The sequence below is a fragment of the Sturnira hondurensis genome, unplaced genomic scaffold (assembly GCF_014824575.4).
Source record: "Sturnira hondurensis isolate 20B ecotype Veracruz unplaced genomic scaffold, ASM1482457v3 Scaffold0001911, whole genome shotgun sequence".
Lineage (NCBI taxonomy): Eukaryota > Metazoa > Chordata > Mammalia > Chiroptera > Phyllostomidae > Sturnira > Sturnira hondurensis.
This window is the reverse complement of record NW_028074542.1, coordinates 983,761-1,009,939: the sequence shown is the minus strand read 5'-3', so window position 1 is coordinate 1,009,939 and position 26,179 is coordinate 983,761. Positions and strand designations below refer to the sequence as shown.

The window sequence follows — 26,179 nt, the reverse complement described above, 5'->3', positions numbered from 1 at the left end:
TGTATTTAGCTTCTTTGGGATGAAGGACTCTATATATATCAGTCAAGTCCATTTCATCTAGGGTGTTATTCAATGCAGCTATATCTTTGTTGATATTTTGTTTGGAAGATCTGTCCATTTTTGACAGTGGGGTGTTAAAATCCCCTACTATAATTGTGTTGCTGTCAATATCTTTCTTGAAGTCTTCTAGGATTTTTCTTATATATTTGGGTGCTCCTATGTTGGGTGCATATATATTTATGATGTTAAATACTATTAATCATCTTCATTTTTGCATTACCAAGGAGTTCCTCTTCCTCCATCTTGTTTTGAAGGATGAACAAAAGCTTGAGGTGTAAGTTTCAGAAGATAAACTGCAGCATGAAGACCACCTATGTTTACCCAGACTGAATGCACTTTCTGCCATACATGTCCCATTCCAGATAATGCCTTGGTAAAGCATTTCTTGTCCTGAGTAAGTAGTGCAGCTTGGCCTGTCCTTGGTCTACAGACATGGCTCATCTCCAATAGGCAAGCTGGGTAAAGGTTCCAGTTTCTTTTGTTGGATCTTATCCTTTTTCCAAATGGCATGTCTGTTACAATAATGTCCACAGAGCCAGTTCTCAGTGGCAGATTGCAGATATCCCATTGAATAGCATCTATGGGCAAGCCCCAGGACAGTTTGCCTTTAATTTGGCTCTTGGTCAGTAAAGATGGGATGTTGTTTGCTGCTCTATTCACAGCCAATGGGTTATTATCACCAGCAATATGAAAACAATTAGACCATTCAGTAGCCCCCTCTATTGGTATTGCCCCTCTTCCACACATTGGATCAACTATTATATCAGTAGGTTGAGGTGCACAGAGCCTGAGCATCCCATAGGCAAGAGTAGATCTAAGAGTTGTAGGTCCAAAATGTGTAATATTTCTTCAGTGGAGACTCTCTTCTGTCAATGCAATGCCCACAACGATTTCATTATCATGGATATTCAAAAGCACCTCCACATCAAAGTTGGTCATGTCAGCCTTCCATTTAAAATAATCTTGAACAGCACCCCCAAAATCTCTTGCGGCTTCATTAGAAGAAAAGCAGTGTTTCTCTCCTGCCCTGTTGCATGTGACTCTAAACTTCAGTACTTCAAGACTAGTTTCTTCTTTTGAGCTCTCGTAAGTCTCATCTTTGCAAGATGCCAAATCATAACCTACTAATGTTGCTGTCTCTTCTTTGATGGCTGGCTTTTCATAGTAGTCTAAAATATGTGCATCTAAGGCATTGTTAGTGAACTCTTTTTTAACATCTTTCTCATCTCTTTTGTCTCCTTGTCCATTATCAATCTTCTCTTTACTTGAATTCTGATTTATCTTTTTGTGTTTTGTTTTCTTCTTCTTCTTGAAATTGGTATTAATTTTCCATACTTTTAAAGGGTCTGACCATGAAAGCTTCCCAGCCAATTCTTCGAAATCCTTTAGGACTTCTTTCTTTGTTTCTTTGATCTAGTAATCTTTAAACTCATGAACAACCACAAATAAATTATCAACTGATCTCAGACAATGAGCCTCAGCCAGACTTTCCATGGAAATATCAAAGTATATCTTGCCCCGGTCTTTGCTGATTTTGCATGATGACCTCAATTTTTCTCTCACTTCATCTGCAGCTGTTTGCTCAAAACCAGTAGGTACAGTGGCTCCAATAGTGACTTAAAGGTGCTCAGACTCACTTCTGGGGCCACTTTCTGTCACCTGTAGAGACCTCTGGTTCTCATGAAGTTTCATATCCAGAAGTTGGTTAGTGGCTTCTTGAATGTCAGACATGCTGGCAGTGTTTCCAAAATCCTTGATACAGTCCCCGCAGGCAGTGCAGACCCCTCCAGCTCCAGCAAGCCACAGGCCCAGCACGCCATGGGCCCAACCCCCATTTATTTATGTTTAGAAATAAAACTGATTATCATATTCTAGAGTATTATTTTGCATACAGATACGGTTATCATTTTCTAGAGCTATGCTTTTAATACATAAGCATAAATCAAAGAATTAAAAACATTTATATAGATACAGAATTAATACTACCCATGTATAGTGCTCATCCTTATTTTTCCCTCAAAAATTTGGGCAAAAAATGTGCATTATACACGGAAAAATACAGTAATAATTTTTTTAAAAATAGGAGCTGAAAGAGAATGGTTCCTCCAAAGCTAGTAGAAAGGCAATGCTAGGAGCCTGGAGTCGTTTCAGGCATAGGTGCTGTCAGAGCCAACCAACCAGAGACTGCTCCCAGCACTGACACCACACAGAAGAAACACCACTGAAAATGGGATCAAACGGGATCCAGACAAGACCACAGAGATAAAGAAAAGAGAGGATACCAACAAAAGAGGTGGGGAGGACAGGGCAAGCTCTGACAGAGTTAGGAATTCTCAGAAAGCAAGAAACCACATTTTCGAACACTGCATAAGAACAACGGAAGTTTGGGATGTATGAACTGTGACCCCTTCTAAAAGTTCAGCAGTGGTACTTTCACCAGAAAATGAGCCACAGAAAATATAAAAGGAAAAATCCCATACAAAGAGCAGAAATAAAAGACTAAAGAGCAGAATAATATCCCAAGGACTATGAGATCACACCAGAAAGACATGTCCACCAAACAAATCAAAACTATGACTTAGAGGTTCTAAGACTCCCTCCAACTTCTCCACTTTCTACAAATAAAAACTAAAATCTGAGGACACTGAGAAAAGAACAACAGCTGCAGTTTGTGGAGGGAAGTCAAAACTTGAATAACAAGCAATGTAGGGATTGATTTCCTGATCTTTCTTTCTTCCATTGCTATTGATGTAGACTCGAGAGTCCCAGAGGTGCACAGTGGACACAGAAACATCATATCAAGAAAAGCCTTCTCTTTATGGCGAGAAGATTGGGAAAAGGAGCCCCTTCTGGGCTGAGAATGTGTAGGGAAAGCCTCTTTTATTTTTTGTTTGCTTTTTACTCTTTTTGTTTTTATTTTATTGACTTTACTGGGGTGACATTGGTTAATGAAATGATAGGTTTCAAGTGTGCAATTCTACAATATATCATCTGTATATTGTATTGTGTGTTTACCACTCCAAGTTAAGTCTCCTTCCATCACCATTTATCCTCCCTTTACCCTCCTCTACTGCCCCCGAATCCACTTGCCCTCTATGGGAAATTCTCTTCCCACCCCCCTTCTCTGTTTCTCCTCCTAGTCCTATCCTCCAGTCATGGAAGCTAGAATCTGGCAGCAGCTGCACAAATTCTACAACTATGAGCAGGAGCCCTCTCTTGCCAGAAGACTTGGATAAACAGGGTCCAAGTAACATGCAGAGAATCCCCATGAGCTTTTTCTCTCTTTACTTTCACCACTTTGGTCTGAGGAGGACCCACTTATGGGAAGTTTGTGGTGGCACAGGGAGACTAAACCCCTGGCTTTGTAGCAAGAGAAAAGGGGACCCTAGGAGCCAGGTGGCATAAATCACAGAGAGGAAAGTGTGTTCCCATGCATAAATCTGTTCATGGGAAGATCAGACTTGGAGCAGGATAGCAAAGGCTTTGGGAACTGAGTTGTAGTGTGGACCACTGCCCAGGTGTCCAGACTGGCCCTTAGATGGCACACACACGGTGCAGACAGAAATAGCCCCACAAAGACTTTGAAAAGTCTGCCAATATTGGAACCACAGGAAAAACCAGACAGGTCAGGACCTATAGGTTAACTGACAGCTAAAACAAACAAAACAAATCAACATTCTTCAGAGGGCTCAGTCTCACAATATGATATTTCCAGAATACAATTCAAACATATGCAACATTAAAATAAAAAAAGAGTAGAATAAACTCAACAACTTGCAAGGAAAACACAACCAACAAATACCAACTCTAACATGATGTCAATGTTGAGATGATCAAACAGAGACTGTAAAGTAAATATTACCAACATAGCCCCTGAAACATGTGGAAACATGTGGAAAGGATAGCAGTTCTCAACAACAACAAAAATTAAAACTCTAAAAAAGAACCCCAAATGGTATTTTTAGAACTGAAAAACTCAACAACGGAAATGCAAAATTCACTGAAAGGGCTCAATGGAGAGGACAGAGGGCAGAGTCAGTGAACTTGAAGATACCCTGGATTAGTTTTTCTTGAATCCAAAGACTCACCCCTCATTGGTGTTTTAACTCTGAGGCTATTTTAGATTCACAAAATTTTCACATGTGCCATTGGCTAGGTGACTCTCCTGTCTCCTTGTCATAGACTATCTTTCAGAGAGCTCTCTGTTATGAAATCAGACTTATTTTTATCTCACTATTAAAAGCTGCCTTACTCAAGTTTGAGAGTATGTGAGTTGCATTCCTCCTCCCCCCCAAAATGCCCCTAAAAGTAACTTAGCCACTTTCCACCAAGATTTTTAGCACTTATTTCCTGATCATTCTTCCTTATAGCTCAGATTTAAGTGCAAAGTGTTATAGCTCTGTTTTTTATTCATCCACCCTTTCAGCCTACCCAGTGCCCCCCCTTTTCCTTCCCTCCATCCAGTCCTTCTAGACCAACAACAAACAGGGGAGAAGGAGGTAGAAGACACAGCACCCACTCACTCTGGAGGAAATTCTCATGGAGGTACTCAGATGGTTTATGGTATACTTGGGTAAGCATTGGACCAAGTGCCAACAAAACTTGGATTCTTACCATGGTTCTGCCACAAACAAGCCATGTAACCTTGAGCAGGACATAGAGTCATGGAATTTTGAAGCTCTATGAAGCCTTAAGGGGTCATCTAATCCAACTTTCTACTTTCACAAATGCAGACACTGAAACTTGGAGATGTGGAGAACTTGCTCCCAGTCATATGGTTGGTTAATGGCAGATCTGGGTACACACAGGACTGTAATATTGTTGCTATTTCCATCACTCCTTGCTAATCACCTCCATTTCCTCATCCTGCAATGGGCAGACTGAGGATGATAGATGAGAACAAGTGAGCTAATGCTGCTGTAAGAATATGGAAAATAGAAAATCAAACATATATAAAGGACACATGGACAGAACCAAAGGGGGGCAGAATCGAGGTTGATAGGTGTGGATGGATGGGCTGGGATAAGTGGTGTGGGGAAAGTGTACACAACTGTAACAATTTTCAAAAAGGAAAGAAATAAATTCTGTATAAAATATCATGTCATCAAAAAATCATATTCAAATGAAAGGTTATTAACTTTATCAACAATCCCCACTGGAAACTGATCTTCTGCTGTGTCCCAGAAGAAGGTCAGAACCCAGATGAGGTCTGAACTGGCTCATCCACCTCTCTTGGGGCCTGTAAACTTTTAAGGGAGGCACTGGGCAGAGAGCCATGGCCACTGCAGCTAATGAGGCTCACTGGAACCACTTTAAAAGTTGTGTTGTTTGAAAATGCATGCAGTAAATACCCCTCTCTCAACAATGAATGTGTTCAGGGATGTAGGGTTAGGGATGGTTTACCTTTTTCCTTTCTCTATTTCACAAACTGATTACAATGTGATTTATTATTTTGACATATCATTCCTGGTCTATTATGGGCATTCAGCAAACTTTTGTTAAATATGAAATTAGTAATTTGAAATGAAATTTCTTGAATCAAAGAGCTGCAAGAGACATGCCCAGGCATTCATGTGTAAGAAGTTGTAAGAATTTAACAAAGCAGGGATGCCCACTATTGCCAGTCCTATTTAACATCATACTGGAAGTCCAAGCATTAAAACAACAAAAATAAATGTGGAAAGAAAAAATAACTAGAATAGCCAAAACAATTTTGAAAAGAATAATGTTGGAGGAATCACGTTATTTGATTTTAAATTTTATTTATTTACTTTTAGAGAGAGAGATGAAGGGAGGGAGGAGAGGAAGAGAAACATTGATGTGAGAGAGAATATCCATCAGGTGCCTCTCACACACACCTGACCACATGCCCAACTGGAGACCAACCCCACAACCTAGGCATGTGCCCTGACTGGGAATTGAAACTTTCTCTTTGTGGGACAATGCCCAACCAACTGAACCACACCTGTCAGGGTTATTATAAAACTTACTATAAAGCCACACGAGTCAAGACAGTGTGGTATTGCTGAAGAGATAGACTTCAGCAATAGATAGACTTCACACAGGGATAGACTTCACACAGATCAATGAAATAGAATAGAGAGTCTAGAAATAGACCTATGTAGTATGGCCAACTAGTTCTTGACAAAAAATGCAAAGACAACTCAAAGCAAAAAGTAATATTCTTTTCAACAAATGGTGTTAGAGCAATTGGACATCCATCTACAGAAAAGTTAATTTTGCCTAAAACTTCACACCTTATACAAAATTTTCAGTTCTGGTGGAAATTTTCAGAATGAATTAATATACAGAAATCTAAGTAAACAAAAAAGAGGCAATTATTAACTTCTGAAAATACAAAAGTTGAGAAGTAATTATAGCACAATATATGGCTCACCTCTCACTACTCATCGTATTATCTTGGCAGTAAAACACTGAACCAGCGGTATATGAAAGGCAGGATGGCGACAGCAGTCTGCCCTAAATGCAAGCAATGAGGGACACATTCCCTGCAGGTAACTTCAAAGAAATACCAAAATTTACTAGAGGTCGGTCTGATTTTTATTGTCACTGTGCACTAGCAATTCTAGATAATGTCCGTGACAAAAAATACTCCTCTCCCCAAATATCTTTTGTTTGTTTCAGTATGTAAGTAATATTTGAAGTTACTGTTGAGCCTTACAAATATATCTGCAAGCATCAAATTAACGCATTTTTTAATATTTGTCCTTTAATGGACGTTTTCTTTCACATGAAAGTTAATTTGAGGGGCTCCCAGTTGTAAGTTGGTCTCCAGCACACATGGATTCAGCTACAAGCAATCGTTTTGACAGTAAATTTCTAACCGTTCAGAATCATTGTTCATTTCAGGTCCAGTTTATGTCTCCAACCCTGCAGTACCTCATAGCCCTGCTTTTAAACCATAGATTAAAAGTAAAAAAAGCAAGACCTGGCCTGTGTAGCTCAATGGATTGAGCACCAGCCTGCAACCTAAAAGTCTTCTGGTTCGATTTCCAGTAGGGGCACATGACTGTGTTGCGGGGTAGATCCCCAGTTGGGAGCCTGTGAGAGGCAGACAGTCAATGTTCCTCTGACACACCCATGTTTCTTTCTCTCTCTTTCTCCCGTCCTCCCCTCTTTCTAAAAATAAATAAATAAAATAGTTTTTAAAAAATAATCTAATCTGGGTGTCATATATGTAGGCACGCCCTGCACTGGACGCTGCTTCAGTGGAAACTAGTGATGATTCTTTTCGGATGAGAGGAGGTCGAGTGTACGCATGCGCTTTGGGGAGAGGGCCCAGTTAGGTATCTAGAGCCTCAGCTGCCACAGCAGGAAGTCAGTGCTCTGCGGGGTGAGTGTACTAGCAAAGGAGAGCGCGGTGGGAGACGGGGACTGCACCTTCAGAGCGGTGAGGTTGGGTGGGTGAGGACACGGAGCAAAGAAAGGCTAGCTTTCACTTAGAGTCAGGTGGTAAAACTTGACTTTTAAAGTTATGTGCATATAGTACTTTAGAAAGAAATAATTACAAAATCAAAAGAACTTAAGAATGGAGAAAGCAGTGTGAAAAGACTATGCAGTCAGCTTTGGACACATTTATTTATATAATCTGGAAACTATGATTATGGGACAGAGTGTGTGTGTGTGTGTGTCCCAGTGAAAGGAAATTCAGTGGGAGATTTTATACACACACACACACACCCACACACACACACACATATATATATATATGCCCTGGCTGGGGTGGCTTAGTGAATCTCCCAGTGGAAGGAAAATCCACAGGAATAACAAAATTGGGTGATTTACAAAGGGAGGGGAAGGGTAACTATGCTAACTACGTCATTTTTTGTAGCAGGGAATCAATCAACACTGTCTAAAATTGAACCATGAGATTTGAAAAATTAACGACCCTGATGTCTTTATGGTTTAATGGGCTTTATAATCATTTTTCTTTAACCTTGAGGGAATCTTTTAGTAATTAATATATTCTGTGATGGGAAAAATGTTTAAAGCACAGCATTTTCTTCAGATCTACCTAAATTTCTTTTTCTGCTGTTGAGTATGATGAAAATTAATCTTACATTTTGATAAAATATAGAGTAGGGATCGACTTTCACAAAATCATTTCTGTCTAACCTTACCTAAAACCTTCTTTCACTTATCTATTCATTATTCTTTTGCATGTAAGCATAGAGAGATTCTGGAAATAATGTTTACCAGAGTTTCTATCTTCATACACTCTAGAATGCAAATTTATTTTCCACATTTAAACAACTTGGAAATCTAGGGAGCTCATGCAGTGTCTGTTGGCTCGATGTCAGTAGTGAAGCAGTTGTCACTGCTGACACCTCCTGGTAAGACAAGGTGCCAGCATCAGAATTTTCAGGTGGGCACCAGTAATTTGGAAGAGTTCAGAGCACTCTTTTAACAGATGCTGCATCACCCCATACTCTTGAACACAAAGAATTATGTGTAGTCACACACACGACCTGGGGTCAAAAACTGTTTCAGCTTTCAGCTTGGAGGAGGTGAAGGTGCAACTTTCTCTAGTCATCCTGAATCCTGGTTCAATTGACACCAGCCACCTCCAAGGAGCCGCTGCAGTTCAACCCCAATGAGGTCAAAGTTGTACACCTGAGGTACATGGGTGGGGAAGTCAGTGCCACCTTTGCCCTGGCCCCCAAGATCGGGTCCCTGGGCCTGTCTCTGGAAAAGGTTGGTGATAACATCGCCAAAGCAACACGTGTTAAAAGGGACTGAGAATCACAGTGAAACTGGCCATTCAGGACAGACAGGCCCAGATTGAGGCAGTGCCTTCTGCCCCCGCCTTGATCATCAAAGCCATCAGAGAACCACCGTGAAACAGAAAGAAGCAAAAAACATGAAGCACGGCAAAAATATCACTTTTGATGAGATTGTCAACATTGCCCACCAGATGCAACACCAGTCTTTAGCTACAGAACTCTCTGGAAGGGATAAAGAGATCCTGGGGATTGCCCGGGCTGTGGGCTGCAATGTTGATGGACACCACACTCATGACATCACAGATGACATCAACAGTGGTACAGTGGAATGGCCCACTAGTTAAGAACTACAAAGGGAGCCCTGGCTGGGGTGGCTGAGTGAATTGACTGCTGGCCTGTGAACCAAAGGGACACAGGTTTGATTCCCAGTCAGGGCATGTGCCTGGGTTGCAGGCCAGGTCCCCAGTGAGGAGCGCGTGAGAGGCAACCACACATTGATGTTTCTCTTTCCCTCTTTCTCCCTCCCTTCCCCTCTCTAAAAATAAATAAATAAAATCTGTAAAAAATAGAGAACTACAAAGGGAAATATTTCAAATAAAGATTATTTGATAATCAAAAAAAAGTGATTCAGAAGAGTTGAACTCTAAATGTAAAATGGTTTAAGAATATAATGCCCCATTTATTTCATTTGTATTTTCCTTTTTATGTTTGCACGAGAATAATATATTATAAAATATATATTTAAGTCTAAGAGCTCTTTCAATAAAAATTTCAAGTGATAAAAAGTACTGTGTCATAGTTTAATTGGCAGCATTTTTTAGTGATACAAGAAATTGTTTGTCTTAGAATCAAAACCTAGATTTATGAAATGAGGTGTTTCCAAGTGACAGAACAGGATGTTCATTGCTTTCTTCTTTAAAGTTTCTCATATGGCTTAATTTTATAGTGAATCTATAATAATAAGTATTAGATATTACACATGATATTATATATTATAATTATGTATTATGCATAATATATGGCTACATATTATAATACTATATTATGCATAATACTTTTGCAGTATATTATACAGATATGTATAATGTAGATAAAACATTTTATATGTGTGATATTATAAATATACATATTACATAACTAAGATGTAAATTTTTCACATGGTATAAATTTATAATAAATATGTAAAATATATATATATATATTATGGGCTCTTCAGTATGACTGATATCATTTCACTCGAACCATCTTGATATTGCTTTCCCAATCTTATCAATACTCACCCATATTTTCTTAGCCTAGTGCTCAAATTTCTCCACAACCTTCAGGTTTTCAGTATTTGGGCCATAGTGTGTGTCTAGGGGGGTTTCTTTCATGGTGAAAACAAATGTTTTAAAATCAAAAGACCCTTTCCAGGAGCAACTCCTCTCCCCACCCCGTATTTTCTGCTTCCTCATCGCCTTCTATTTTCCTTCACCTTGTGGTTCCTTACCTAGTTCAGGAGCTCTAAGAGGTGTTACGCAGAAGTCACCATTGTCCCTCGATTGGAAGAAACAGCCATAAGCTAATGATCAACAATGGCCGTTCAGCACCACGGACAGTAACACATGGCTCTGAAAGTCACATAAGCTCCCAGCCCTCACCCTGCCGGTTCCTCCAGGATCTGAGCAGCAAAGCACACCCTTCACATCCCCAAATAGTAGCTTGTCCTGTTGACTGTCTTTACCTGATGAGGTTTCTACCATTCCAGATCATCCTACGCTTAAGGCTCCCAAGATTCCAATAAAGGCTATTGTATTATCCAGGAAAGCTAAGACACCACACATTCTTCCTGTCCTAACCAAGAGTCTCTTGATTTTCCATTAACAGGAACTTGTGTACGTTACCTTGGTCAGACAAGAGACATTTACTGTGAGGACACAGGTGTATCTCCCAGAACTCAACCGTAGGGCCTCCTGGGGAGGAGAGTAAGGTGCTGCCTCTCCACCAGTCCATCTTTAGGGCACCTCACTGAACACCAATCAGTGACCAAGCACCACAACAGGCTCTGTGATTGGCCAAACACAAATGAGACAGGGCCTGCTCCCTCCGGAAGTTACGACCTGAATGGAATGATTAGGCATAACACACAAACTGGAGCAAGAGAGGGAGTAGCTACAAGGGAGCAGAAGCTAGAAAAGGACAATCCCAGGGCGGGGCCAGAGGGGCAAAGCCATGGTGCCCTTGCTAAATTATGGAGGCAGTGGAGATGGACAGAGAGAAACAGGGTGGGAGAGTGGGTTAGGGGAAAGATCATGAAGGCTTGGGTGCCAGGAAAATAAATGGAGCTTGCATCTAGTACCTGCCCCCAAATTCAGAAGCCCCTGAAAGTGAGGCAGTAGAGTGGTGTCATCCAACCCAGGCCTCTCGAGGGCCCATCTGTCTTCAACTTGAGGGAGAAATGGGGACAAGAAAGACCTTGGAGGCAGAGAGGATTTCAGAGCAGCACCAAGAAGAAGGGGCTGATCAAGCAAATGAGAAACAGCCGGGTGTAGACCAAGGTCAAGAGTACCTATGAGCTCTCCTACACATGGACCCCGACACATAGCTGTCTCTGGCTAAGCATTCCTCGGCCCCACAGGACCTCTGTTTGGGGTATAGATGGTGGCAGAGTGTCAGGAAGGACCCAAAGAATGGGCAGTTCTGGGGCAGCATGGACCAGAGTGGGATGAACAGTTGATGGTGCTGAACACAGATGCACCTAATTAGAACCAGTCATACCCCATGTGTGTGTGCACCAAGCCAAGCGCACAATGCAGAGACTACAGCAAGGGCTCCCGGGTCAAGTCCTGGCCCTGCCTTTCACTAGTGTGAGATCTTATGTAACCCTTTCATCCCCTCCCCGAGCCTCAGTTTTTTTCATCTGGAAAAGGTTGATGATAAGATCTACCACCTGGTTTATTGTGGGGACTGAAATGAAATAATGACAGTTATGGTAGACGAGGCCTTAAAGATGACTACACATTCTTGCCCTGCTATATTCTATATGACCTTGTAGTTCCTCTCATCAAGAGGTGGGCGTCTATTTATCAACCCCTTGAATCTGAGTTCATGACTTGTTTTGGCCAAAGGGACAATAGCAAAGTGATGGTAGAATAGACTTGAATATTGTTCATCATGGGGCTTGTTCTCTTGCGCTCTTAGAACCCAGCCACCATGTGAACAAAGCCAGGCTAGCCTGCTGGATGATGAGAGACACATGGCTCTGTTGCCCACCTCCCTCCAGCCAACAGCCAGCAAATGCCCTGGGAGCAGAAGCCCCTAGCTGGCTCACAGCTGACTGCAGGCACAGGAGTTAGTCCAGCGAAGACCAGCAGCACTGCCTAGCCCACACTGCCAACCTGCCCAGTCATGAGCTAGCAAATACTTGTTTTAAGCCACTACCTTTAGGGTTATTGTTAAGCAGCAAAATCTAAGAGATAGACATTTATTCCTTATATGTCCTGACACCCATCCTTCCAAAGATAAAGTAGCAGGGGTCAGATTTATCTGCCTGCCTGACACAACCGAAATAGCCAAGCAAGACTCTGGACATCGAATGGGTAAGGAAGGAAGGTGACCCTCAAGAGACAGGAAAAGAAGTGATGTGAGCCCTGAGATCACCCTGCTCACTGCCTAGGAAGTTTCCAGGCCGCAGTGCACAGGGGGAGACCCAGAGGGATCCAGGGGAACTCCTGAGCTGAGGAAACCTAACTGAGGGTCTGGGGAGACCAAGGTGGGTAGAGTTCTTAGGACAGAGAGCTGGAGAGGGGAGAGAGAACCCCAGAGATGTGCAGAGGATCCCCCTCAAGTACTCAGCAGAGTACTGATCAGTTCACATGTGTGAGAAAATTCCAAAGCCAGGAAAGAACCATTGAACAAATGAGTCAACAGTGCCTGACACTTGTGCAAAGCCAGCCATGGTGCCTGCTGCCACCAGCCAGACGGTAAAAATTTATAACTCACGGGCATTGAGTAGAATACTCAGGAAGGTCATGCCTCGGTAGTGGGGGATACTCAGTCCTGGACAGGATGCATCTCCAGACCTGCCTCGTAAAAGCAAGCTCTGAAGTGCTCAGACCCTTTCTAAGTAACCTCACCGCATCCCGGAAAACCCAATGCAAAACCTAAAACTTATGGGTTGCTTCCTAACTGTACTCCAGTAACTTTACATATATGTCAGCATTTATACATATTACTGTGGTTATGTTACTTTATAATAACTCTTTGAAATAGCTGCAATTATTATCTCCATTGTACCGATGATAAAGTCTAAGATGATACATATGAAGCACCCAGCACGTGACATGTTCAGTAAATAGTGTATTTCCCTCAGGTCCCCAACCTGGATCCCTGCATGCAACCATCAACAACCAAATGACTTTTCCCGAATTGCACATCCACTTCAAGGAGATGGTGGCTTTCAAAAGCCACGAACTTCGGCCTTCAGGACACAAGTGTCCTCTGGCTGGGATCCTGGGCAACGTCCTAAATGAAGAGTCGGGAGTGCTACTTGGAGTCCTGGCACTGCCGCTGCCTTGCAGGGTGACCTCGACCCCAGTCTTCACCTCTCTGAGCCTGACCCACCCATCTACAGCGTAAGGGGAAAGAGGTGGTTCAGTCAGACTTCCTCAAAGCAACCCTCGCCTTCTAGAGGCCAGCATACCTCAACCATCCTCAGGCTAGTGTTCTGCTTGTGGAGAATGGAAGAGTTGGAAAAGCAAAGTGGTATCTACTACACTTTGCCTGCGCGCGCACGCGCGCAGGCACACACACACACAGAGCCTCTTTGTTGAGGTCTGACAGGTTTCTTGCACTTAGATCTCTCCCGCCCCAGTGCAGCATTACCCACTTTGACCAGAAGATGGTGCTGCTTCTTCGTGTGCGTTCAACTGCGTTTCTTCTGTGTGCACAAAACGTTGTCGTAGGCACAGAATGTATTCAAAGGGTTTTACAGTACAGCCCTTTATTTGCAGGACCTTACAGTTGAGTCACAAGCAACCAAGATAATACAAAATTAGAAGGGAATTGGGACTTTTCTGGAAAGAAACTAAACATCAGAAATGCCAGCTGCTTTACACCCCTTCTTTTAAAAACTGGGTGCTCTAGTGCTCAGAGACGATAAAAGTACGAAGTAGGTGCTTGGTAAGTGAAGATTTGTTTTCCACTACTTTGCAGCCTCACAGCACAGGGCACTTGCTTATTGATCAATAAGTCTGTATTGATCGATTGATTGATTTACAGTTGCAGATAGGCAGCCAAAGTCTAAGCCAGAGTGTTGGGACTAAAGGGAGCATTCAGTTCAAACATCACCATTTCTAGATGAAACACGAGGTTCAGAGAGAGGTGAGAATAAACACTCTGTGCCTGCCACATAGTGTGGCAGGTGTTCCCCAAACATTTACCAAAGTGACAAAATGCTTTTGCCTATGTGGTCACCTTACCCCATGAGGTGACATTTTTTACCCCCACTTTACAGACACTGCACCTGAGGGCATCACAAGTGAACTGGCCAAGTCACAAGGTGAGTTTGAAGCACAGGGCGCCATGCCTCTAAGGATAATAGTTTATAGTTTGTATCCTTCTTGGTGGGTTGTCAAGCACTTTCGTACACACTTTTTCATTTATTTTAATCAACAAAAGAACCCGGAGGGGTATGTAGTATCATCCCTATTTTTCAGATGAGAAAGCAGAAGCCCAGCAAGATTGTCTGCCCACGCACATGTCATTGTTAAGGGGTAGATGGAAGGATGAGGCTCACAGCCTCTGAATGTGCTCTTCTTCCCCAACATCCCTTTAACTTTAACTGAGTGTTCTTGGGAGTACAAGAAATCTCTGGGCCCTGGCTGGTGTAGCTCAGTGGATTGAGCTCGGGCCTGCGACTCAGACGATTGCAGTTCGATTCTCAGTCAGGACACATGCCTGGGTTGCAGGCTGGTTCCCTGCGGGCCAACTCAGCAGGGAATGCACGAAAGGCAACCATACATTGATGTTTCTCTCCCTCTCTCCTTCCCTTCCCCTCTAAAGATAAATAAATAAAATCTTAAAAAAAAAAAGAATGAGACAAAATTTTTTAAAAAAAGAAATCTCTGGAATAATTTTTCACTTTGTGTTTTCATTTGCTACCTTTTCCCAGTTTTACTGGGACATATTTGCCATATGATATCCAAGTTTATTTGATACATGTATATATTTTGAAATATATATCAGCAAAAAAGTTAGTTAACACATCTCCCCCCGGCATAGTTACTGTTTTGTTGTTGCTGTTGCAGTGAGCATATTAAGAAAGCTTGACCATCTTAGCAGTTTTCAAGTTCATGATACAGTGTTGCTAACTGCAGACACCATACTGAATGTCACATTACATCCCTGAAACTTACCCATGTTTAACAGGGTGTTTGATATTTGACAGGCATCTCCTCATTGCCCCCCACCCCTCAGCCCCTGGCGACCACCATTCCACCTGTTCTGTGAGTTCAATGTTTTCAGATTCCACACATAAGGGAGATCATACAGCATTTGTCTCTCTCTGACTTACTTCACCTAGCATAATATCCTCAAGGCTATCAATGTTGTCACAATGATAGTTGTTCTTTTTTATTATATATTTTATTGATTATGCCATGTTCTTTTTTTTATGAACTCTGGATGGCCACTTTAAAACTAAGAGCTGCCTCCCAATTTCAGTGTCCCTGTTTGTGCTTATTGGTTGCTTTGGCCACTTTGATTATTCAGAGCCAATAAGAGAGCAAGAACCAAAACAGGGATAGACCTGGTACCTAAATGATGCACTTGTACTGTGTGAAAGTCAAACCTTCCCAAGATGCATTCTTAAAGGGGAGACTTGTAGGGGTTCAAATCCAGTGCGTGGGGACACAGGAGAGATCCACCTGGCACACCCCAGTACAGCACACCCAGGCAGAAGAACCTGGGCGGTGGCTGGCAGGCACTTATTCCTGGTGGGAGGTGTGACTTCGATACAGAAAGAAAAAAACAATACATTAGTGTTGCTCATTTGAGTTTTATAGGTTTTATAATTTTGCTTGTATTTAATTTGAAAATTTGCCTTTGGTTTCATAGCCACATAAGAGCTATAAAGCTACATTTATACCAGTTTTATGTTTATACATACATAAGCAGTATTACAGTGGAATTAATTTGTTAACACAGGGCATCCCTGGGAATTTATTTTTCCTTTAAAAGGACTGTGCACAAGTCAGGTGAGAGAAACACAGACTTTTTTTCTCTTCTGGATGGGAAGGCCTCTCCTTACAGAATAAGGAAGAGTTCACCCCCAGGCCAAATATGGGGCAGGAGAAAGGCAGTTCTTCCTGGTTTTCAGCTGGGGGTGGAGCACTAACTGCTTTGAAGCTAAGAGGTGGTTCCCTCTTAGAAGAAGAAGATGGGCAACTCTCACTAGGTTAAATGAGGAAGTCAAGAGAGTGGGGGAGCTCAAAACCAAGGGTAAAATGGGCCTGCCTTCCCCTCACCTGACTCGCTAACAGTTCACCCAGGGTCTATGTCTAGGCAACTGGGGGTGGTGACAATTAGGCCCAAGGTTTCCATCAGTTTCCTTTAGAATTTTACTAAACTCTTCAAACATTACAAAGGTAACATGCTTATTGTAACCAATGAAACAACTGGATACCAAAAAAAAAGGACTCTCTTCCTGCCCCCATCAGTATCAGCAGCTTGGATGCAGCTCTCACCTGGTCTCCATACCCACACAGCCATGTCCATACGACATCTCCTGTTTAGACAGTGTTTGGTCACTGTGTGTTCAACAGTATAGGATCGTACCACGTGCAGGTCTCTAACGTCATCTCATCTTTCAGGTCAGCGGAGAGACCCTCACGTCATTCTTTCTGGAGAGCTACAGAACACTGGGCCCTAGAGGAAGGCATGGATACGCACACACTCCCTCGCCCCTTAATCTACATCTACCTTTCTGGGGTACTATTACTTTGTCGGTTGACTAGAGTTATCCAATAAGTACTAGTTATCCAGTATATAACTAGTATGTAATTAATCATTATTTACGTAACTAATATGTAAATAACTCCTTAGAACTCATACGCCTGGAGAGCAAAGCCTTATCTCGTCTCACTTACTTCTGTACCTCCAACACAGCACCCTGCTTGCAGCAGATGCTCTGTGCGCATCTGTGAAAACAACACTTGAATGATAGGACATAGCTGTTGAACTCAGAAAGAATGACCCACATATACTGACCTAGCTTAGTTCTAGGAATGCATCTGGAAGGGGCTGTAGGGGAGAGAGCGCATGTCCAAGGATGGTTACTGCAGCGTTAAATGTAATGGTCAAGAAGGGCTGTTTCTCCTTAGGGGAGGGCATGAGTGTCCAGCTGGGGCAAATATTGAGATTCTGCCTCTGGGCCTGCCCTTCTCATCCCTGGTCACTCACAAGAGACAACCCTCTGGAATTGGAGGAAATTTTTCCCACTCATTTTTAATTTATTTTTTAATGAAAATAGCACTTTTAAAAAAGAGTTTATTTACTTATCTTTAGAGGGGAAGGCAAGGAGAGAGGGAGAGAAATATCAATGTGTGGTTGCCTCTCATGCGTCCCCCGCTGGGAATTGGCCTGCAACCCAGGCATGGGCCCTGACTAGGAATCAAACCACAGTCCTTTGGTTCGCAGGCCAGCGCTTAATCCACTGAACTACACCAGTGAGGGCCCCACTCATTTTAACCACCATTTATTACAGTGTTCTTCTGGGTATCAGATATTTCATATATATTCCTTTATTCATGCTAATTCTCACAAGCCCACTGTCTTCATTTATCTATTACTGTGTAACAACTTACCCTAAGGCTTAGTGGCCTCAAACAATAAGTGTTTATTATCTCACAGGTTTTATATGGCCTATTGCCGGCTTCTTTCACTGATCATCGTGTTCTCACGCTTCATCCATGACGTGAGCATGAATCTGTGCTCCATTCCTTTGCCTTAAACTCCAGTCCCCCAGAGCCAGTTTCCTCCCCAGAGGATTCAAGTTTATCTAAATCTCTCTTTGTGCATTTATTAGTTATCTGTTTTTGTGTAACAAGTCGCTCTAACACTTAGTGGCCTGAAACAATAGCATTTACTATCTCACACAGTCTCTGAGAATCAGAAGCTCTGGAGTGGTTTTGCTGGGTTCTGACTCAGGTTCTCCCCTGAGGTCGCAGTCACCAAAAGGCTGGAGTGGGACTTCCCAAGTGTCTCAGCTACGTGGAAGTAGAGTCAGCACTGGCAGGAGGCATCAGTTCCTCTCCTCCTAGGGTTGCTGTGTTTAGCAAATAAAAATGCAGAATGCAACTAGTACTTGAATAATTTCTGGAGATCTAGTGTACAGCATAGTGATTACAGACAAGAATACTGTGTTATAAACTTCAAAGTTGCTAAGAGACTAGCTAGATCTTAAATGTTCTCACCACATAAAAAGAAATGATAATTATATGAGGAGATAGTAGTGTTAGCTAATGCTACAGTGGTAATCATAATCCAATATACAAATGTATATATAAACCAACATAGTGTACACTTTAAGCTTACACAAGGTTATGTCAATTATACCGTAATAAAAAAAAGAAAAGCAAGACCCAACTAAATGCTGCATACAAGAAAGCCACTTAACAATAAAAACAGAAATAGGTTAAATGTAAAAAGGTGGAGGAAAGATACGTCATGCTAATATGAAACAAAAGAAGGCTGATTTCAGAGCTTTCAAAAAATATTACTGGGGATAAAGAGGGTCATTTTATAATGATAAATAAATCCGTTCATTGCACTGGACGCTGCTTCAGTGGAAACTAGTGATGATTCTTTTCGGATGAGAGGAGGTCGAGTGTACGCATGCGCTTTGGGGAGAGGGCCCAGTTAGGTATCTAGAGCCTCAGCTGCCACAGCAGGAAGTCAGTGCTCTGCGGGGTGAGTGTACTAGCAAAGGAGAGCGCGGTGGGAGACGGGGACTGCACCTTCAGAGCGGTGAGGTTGGGTGGGTGAGGACACGGAGCAAAGAAAGGCTAGCTTTCACTTAGAGTCAGGTGGTAAAACTTGACTTTTAAAGTTATGTGCATATAGTACTTTAGAAAGAAATAATTACAAAATCAAAAGAACTTAAGAATGGAGAAAGCAGTGTGAAAAGACTATGCAGTCAGCTTTGGACACATTTATTTATATAATCTGGAAACTATGATTATGGGACAGAATGTGTGTGTGTGTGTGTGTGTGTGTGTCCCAGTGAAAGGAAATTCAGTGGGAGATTTTATACACACACACACACACACACACACACACACACAAATGCTGGGGTGGCTTTAGTGAATCTCCCAGTGGAAGGAAAATCCACAGGAATAACAAAATTGGTGATTTACAAAGGGAGGGGAAGGGTAACTATGCTAACTACGTCATTTTTTGTAGCAAGGAATCAATCAACACTGTCTAAAATTGAACCATGAGATTTGAAAAATTAATGTTCATCAAAAGTATATAACAATCTTAAATGTTTATGATGAGCTTTAGAATACATGAAAAAAATGCTAGAAATCCAAGGAAAAATAGATACACCCAAAGTTATAGTTGGAAATTTCAACCCTCTTCTTTCAATAATTTAGAGAATAGACAGAGACCAGTCAGGACATAGAAGATTGTCGACAATTGGCCCAAATGACTTTTATAAAACACCCCGCCAGTAGCAGTCAGGTATGCATTATTTTTACGTGTACATTGAAAATGTACCATGATAAACCACATTCTAGACCATAAAACAAATCTAAATAAACTTAACAGGATTCAACTCATACAAAGTATGTTCTGTAACTACAATGAAATTAAATTAAAAAATCAGTAACAGATAACTGGAAATCCCCAAATATTTGAAAACTCAGTAATTTACTTTTGAATAATCCCTAGTTCAAGGAAAAAAACGATAGAAATTAGAAAGTAATTTGAACTAAGTAAAAATAAAAATACAGCCCTGCCTGGTATAGCTCAGTGGATTGAGCGTGGGCCTGCGAACCACAGGATAGCAGTTCGATTCCCAGTCAGGGCAAATGCCTGGGTTGCAGGCCAGTTCCTGGCAGGGGACACACCAGAGGTAACCATACATTGATACTTCTCTCCTCTCCTTCCCTTCCTCTCTAAAGATAAATTAATAAAATCTTTTTTAAAAAAATAAATAAATAAACTGTACGGTTGCTAAACATTTAAAAAAATAAAAATAAAAATACAACAAACATATCAAAATTCGTGGGGTGCAGCCTAAGCTTAGAGGAGAATTTAAGCACTAAATACCTTTATTAGAAAAGGAGAAAGATCTCAAGTCAATGACTTCAGTTTCCAGCAGAAAAAGAAGAGTACTTTAAACCTAAAGTGAGCAGGAGAAAGGAAATAAGAAAGAGGGGAGTGGACATGAATAAAAATAGAAAACATAAAAATGAAACCAAAATTTAGTTCCTTGAGAAGATCAATAATGTGGGTAAGCTTCCAGCAGGACTGATCAAGGAAAAAGAGGGAAGACACAAATTAGCAATATTAGGGTTGGGAAGGTGACATTCCCATAGAGTCTTCAATACTGAAAAGACAATAAGGAAATATTGTTGACAACTTTATGCCAGCATATTCTACAATCTAGATATGCAGAAATAACTTCAAAGACACAAACACCAAAGCTTACTCAAGAAGATGTGGGTAACCAAACGGCCCTAAATCAAAGAAACTGAATTTGCAGTTAAAAATCTTTGCGCGAGAAAACTCAAGATGCAAATGGATTCACAGGTGAATTCAATCAAACATTTAAGAAAGAAATAACAGATATTCTCCATAAACACATGCAGAAAATTAAAGAGGAGAGAATCGTTCTCAACTCATTCTATGGGACTAACATCACTGACGACAAAACCAAAGACATCAACAAGGAAATAAAACTGCCGACCCGACCAATATTCCTCCTGAAAATAGGTGCAAACTTTCTTCACAGAATTTTGGAAAATAAAATTCACCGGCATTAAAAGAATACTTTTCATGACCAAGTGGGATTTATTCTAGAATGCAAGTTCAGTTAAACATTCAAAAATCAATCAGTGTCATTTTCCATATTAACAGAGTAAAAAAGACAACTACATGGTCATCTCAATAGGCATGGAAAAAGCATTTGACAAACTTCAACATCTATTCAAGTTAAAACTGTCAAAAACTAGGAATAAAAGTGGACTTCCTTAACCTGATAAAGGTCATCTATTAAAAACATAGTGATCCTACAGCTAACATACCTCATGGTAAAAGACAGAATGCTTTCTCCCTAAGATCCAGAAGCAACCAGATGTTCACTTCCAACCACTCCTACTCAGGATATACGGGAAGTCCCAGCAAAAGCAGAAAAGAAATAGAAAAGCATACAGAAAGGAAATAAATAAAGAAATAAAACTGTTTCCTTTTACAGATAACATTATTATGTATATAGAAAATACCACAGAATTTACAAATAAGGTCTTAGAACTTAAAAAGTGAATTTAGTAAGATCACAGATTACAAAGCCAATATACAAAAATCAATCATGTTTTTCTATACTAACATTGGACAGCTGGAAATGTGTTTAAAAATACTACTATTACAATAACACAGAAAAATGAAGTACTTAGATACAAATCTAACGAAATATGTAAAGAATCTGCATGCTGAAAATTATAGAAAGGTCATGGGGAAAATCAAATAAGACAGAAAAGAAATATTATGTTCATATATCAGCAAACTGGATATTGTTAAGCTGTCAGTTTTCTCCAAATTGATCTATAAATTCAATGCAAAATCCCAGAAAGATATTTTGTAAAGATAAATGATTCTTAAATTTATATACAAAAGCAAAGAAACCGGAATAGACAAAATAATTTTGAAAAAGAATAAACTTGGAGGATTCAAAAATTCAAGACTTACTATAAAGCTACAGTATAGTATTGACAAAAGGGTAGACTCATAGTTTGATGGAGCAGAACAGAAAACCCAGAAATACACAGATAGGGTCAACTGAATTTTTACAGATGCAAGGGCAATCTCATGGGAAATGAAGTATTTTTAAACATGATGTTGAAACAATTGGAAGGGATGATAATATGCAAAGGGGCAGAGGGAGGGGAGAAGGGGAAAGGGAGGAAAGGAGAGGGAGAGAGGGAAGGTGAGAGGATGGGCAGGAGGAAGAGGCAAGAAAGGAGAGAAAACAAATAAATCACAATCCATACTTCACATCGTATACAAAAATTAACTCCCAATAGATCATAGATCTAAATGTGAAATGTAAAACTTTCAGAAAAAAATAGGAGAAAACCTTGCTTTCTTTGGGGTATGCAAAGTGTTCTTAGATACACCAAAACAAAATGTGAAAAAGAAAAAAATAAATTAGACTTCATCAAAATGTTTTAAATGTTTGCTCTGTAAAGACAATTAAGAGAATAAAAAGACAAGCCACAGATTGAGAAACATTATTTGCAAACTGTATACTTGAGAATGGACATCTGGGACATAAAATTTTTAAAACTCAACAATGAGAAAACAAACAACCCAATAAAAAGATGAGCAAAGAATACAGATAGTGACATAGGCATTTGAAAAGATGTTCAACATTATTGGTCATTTGGGAAGTAGAAATTGAAACCACAATGAGATACCACTATACACCTATTTGAAAAGTTACAACTGAAATGGGAAATCTGACAAAAGCAAGTGTTGACACAAGACAGGGAGCCACTGAAATCTCATGCTTTGCTGGTGGGGATGTAAAACAATCTGGCTACTCTGCTAAACACTTTGGCAGTTTCTTTTAAGAGTGAACATACGCTTATCATAAAAACCTATCAATCCCACTCCTACTTACTGGCCCAAATAAAAACCTACATTTAACACAAAAATTGCATACAAATATTTATAGCAGCTTTATTCATAATTGCCAAAATGGAAGCCCAAATGTCCCTCACCTGGGGAATGAAGACACTTTAGTAGTATATTCATTTTCTGAAATGCTACTCAAAAACAAAAAAGAATAAATTAAGATGCACAGAAGAACAACATAGATGAATTTCACAATAACTATGCTGGGTGAAAGAAACCAGACCCCAAAAGAATACATATTGTATGATCTAATTTGGGGGGAAAATCCTAGAAAATGCAAACTAATCTGTAGTGGCAAAAAGTAAATCAGTGGCTGTCTACGTCTGAGGCCTGAGAAGGAGGCAAGGAAGGGAAAGGGAGGGGTTACAGAGGGTCATGGGAAGACTCGTGGGTATGATGAGAATGTTTGACATATTGATTGAGGTGGTAGTCTTACTGGTGTAAACCTATGTCAAAACATCAAATTGACTAGCCGCCGTCACTCTCTAATGCCGGCACCTCCTCCAGCTCACGAACTCCAGCTGAAGGAGAAGGGGATGAATAAAGAGGCCTCTTTATGCCCTGGCTCATACAAAGCAGACTGCCAGCTGATTGACCGGTGGTAAAGCACTGAGGAAACAGTTAGCTACCAAGGCCGCTCGCAGGAGTGCGCCATCTACTGGAGGGGCTAAGAAACTTCATCATTACAGGCCTGGTCCTGTAGCACTTCGTGAAATTAGACGTTAGCAGAAGTCCACTGAACTTCTGATCGAAAACCTCCCTTCCAGCACCTGGTTCAAGAAATCACTCAGGACTTCAAAACAGATCTGTGCTTCCAGAGTGCAGCTATTGGTGCTTCGCAGGAGGCAGTGAAGTCTGTCTGGTTGACTTTTTTGAAGACACCAACCTGTGTGCTATCCATGCCAAATGTGTAACAATTATGCCAAACGACATCCAGCTAGCACGCCGCTTATGTGGAGAACATGCTTGAGAATCCACTCTGATGGGAAACATTTCATTCTTTTAAAAAATTCTCTTCTTCCTGTTATTGGTAGTTCCGAATGTTAGATATTTTTCCCCACGGGCTCAAAAGGTACCTAAGTATATGACTGACAGTGGAAAATAGGGGACAGAAATCAGGTATTGGCTGTTTTTCTGTTTTCATTTGTATGTGAAATTTTTAATATAAATGCAGGGACATAAAGCATTAATGTGAGTCAAGATGTTTCAATAAACAAGTTTCAGAAGCTCGAATTTAAAACAATATAAACTGCTAACTTTTTCTGGACAATGCCAGCATTTGTACTTTTTAAAAACAAATAAATTTCTTATTGATGTCACCTAAATGGCATTTGTAGCATTTTTATCATACAGTAGATTCCCTACACTTTTCCATCCATTCCCTACACTTTTCTGAGTTGTCCTACATGCAAGTGTGTTTTTAATGTTGTCTGTCTTCTGTGCTGTTCCTGTAAGTTTGCCGTCAAAATACATCAAACTATAAAAATAACATCGAATTGCCCTGGCTGGTGTGGCTCAGTGGACTGAGTGCTGGCCAAGGGGTCACTGGTTCGATTCCTAGTCTAGGGCACATGCCTGGATTGTGGGCCAGGTTCCTAGTGGGGGCACACAAGAGGCAACCGCACATTGATGTTTCTCTGTTCAGTCCTCTCTCTAAAAATAAATAATAAAACTTTAAAATTGAAAAAAACATCAAATTGTACTCTTTAAACATTGTACATCAATTAAATAAAATTTCAATAAAGCTGTTTTTAAAAATGACTTGCCTCTGAACGTGTTTGGACTCCTCAGCAAGAAGTTATAACTTTCTCAGTTTACAATCTGTAATGGTCGGTCTTTTTTTTTTTTGGTCAGTCTTTTTTTAAAAGATCTTATTTATTTATTTTTATTTTTTTAAAGATTTTTTAAATTTATTTATCTTTAGAGAGGAAGGGAAGTAAAGAAGGAGAGAGAAATATCAATGTATGGTTGCCTCTCATTAGTCCCCTGTTGGGAACTGGCCTGCAACCCATGCATGTGCCCTGACTGGGAATCAAACCGCGATCGTGTGGTTCAAAGGCCCGAGCTCAATCCACTGAGCTACACCGGCCAGGGCTATTTATTTATTTTTAGAGAGAGGGGAAAGGAAGGAGAAAGGGAGAAAAACATCAATGTGTGGTTGCCTCTTTTGTGCCTCCTACTGGGGCCCTGGCCCCAAACCCAGGCATGTGACCTGACTGGGAATCAAACCAGTGACTCTTTGGTTAGCAGCTGAATCTACTGAACTACACCAGCCAGGGCTTAGCCATAATGGTCAGTCTTACCTGATAACTTGGCTAGGCTTTCATACCCACTTATTCAAACATACATTAATCTAGGTATTGCTGTGCTGATTGTATTTATCTATAATCAGTTGTTGTTAAGGAAAGGAGATTATGTTGGAAAGTATGGGTGGCCTAATCCAATCAGTTAGAAAGCACTAGGAACAGAACTGAGGTACCCCTGAGGAAGAAGAAATTCTGCCTGTGGACTGCAGTTTCAGCTCCTGCCAGAGAGCCCCAGCCTGCTAGTTTACTGATTTCAAACTTGCCTAGCCAGCCCAGATAAGCACAGGGTCAGGTGCTTGCAATAAATAGTTCTGTCTGTCTGTCTATCTCTCTCTCTCAGGGATTTTATATATATATATATTTACCCTAATATACCTTTAGGATCATATTTTGATAATTAATCATAATTATCAATAGTTTTATATATGTGCATGTATGTATATTATATATTGCTGGTGGTTCTGGATAGGAGATAGGTATCTTCTGCTGGTTCAGTCTTTCTCTGGTGTGATGAAGTAACTCAAATGCCCACAGTCCCTATTCCTGTTATATGACCTTCTCTCTCCCAGCCTGAACCCATGGCATCATGGAGAGTTCCCTGTGACCAGTTGACTGAGGAAGAGAAAACTCGGGACTGGCTACAGGTGCCACCCACAAGTGGGCAGCTGCGGCAGGCATGGCCCCTCTCTAGGATGTCCCTGCCGGACAGAGGTGAAGGCAAACCTTCCCAGTGGGCAGAACTTTCAGCAGGGCACCTGAGGATTTAAATTGCTTAGAAAAGAAATGGCCAGAAGCATAAACCTATGTTGATTCATGAGCTATGATCAGTGGTTTGGCTGGATAGTCAGGGACTTGATAGGAACATGACCACACAATTTGCAACAATCTAGGATATGGGTCTCTCTAAATGGGCAAGGAATGTGAAGGTGTTTGTGTCCTGTGTGCCCTCTGCATTGGAGGATTTTAAAAATCAAGTGGATAGGATGACCTGTTCCATGGATACCAGTCAGCCTCTTCCCAGCTACCCTTGTCATTGCCCGTTGGCTTATGAACAAGGTAGCCCGGTGGCAGGGATGGAGGTTATTGACGGGCTCAGCAACATGGACTTCCTTCCACTCACCAAAGCCAAGCCAGCTAAGCCACTGCTGAGAACCCTACCTGCCTGCAACA

At 41.0% G+C, this 26,179-nt stretch overlaps 1 protein-coding gene and 1 pseudogene across 1 annotated transcript; one reads left to right on the top strand and one right to left on the bottom strand.

Annotated features, from left to right (window-relative positions):
• Positions 1-253: 253 nt before the first annotated feature.
• On the bottom strand, positions 254-1,872 carry LOC118980935 (THUMP domain-containing protein 3-like). Its single transcript, XM_037037663.1, is given in 1 exon segment — positions 254-1,872. A coding segment is annotated over 1 exon segment (1,515 nt). The 5' UTR covers positions 1,792-1,872; the 3' UTR covers positions 254-276.
• Positions 1,873-8,374: 6,502 nt separating this feature from the next.
• LOC118980970 (60S ribosomal protein L12-like) lies at positions 8,375-13,421 on the top strand (annotated as a pseudogene).
• The last annotated feature ends 12,758 nt before the right edge of the window (positions 13,422-26,179 follow it).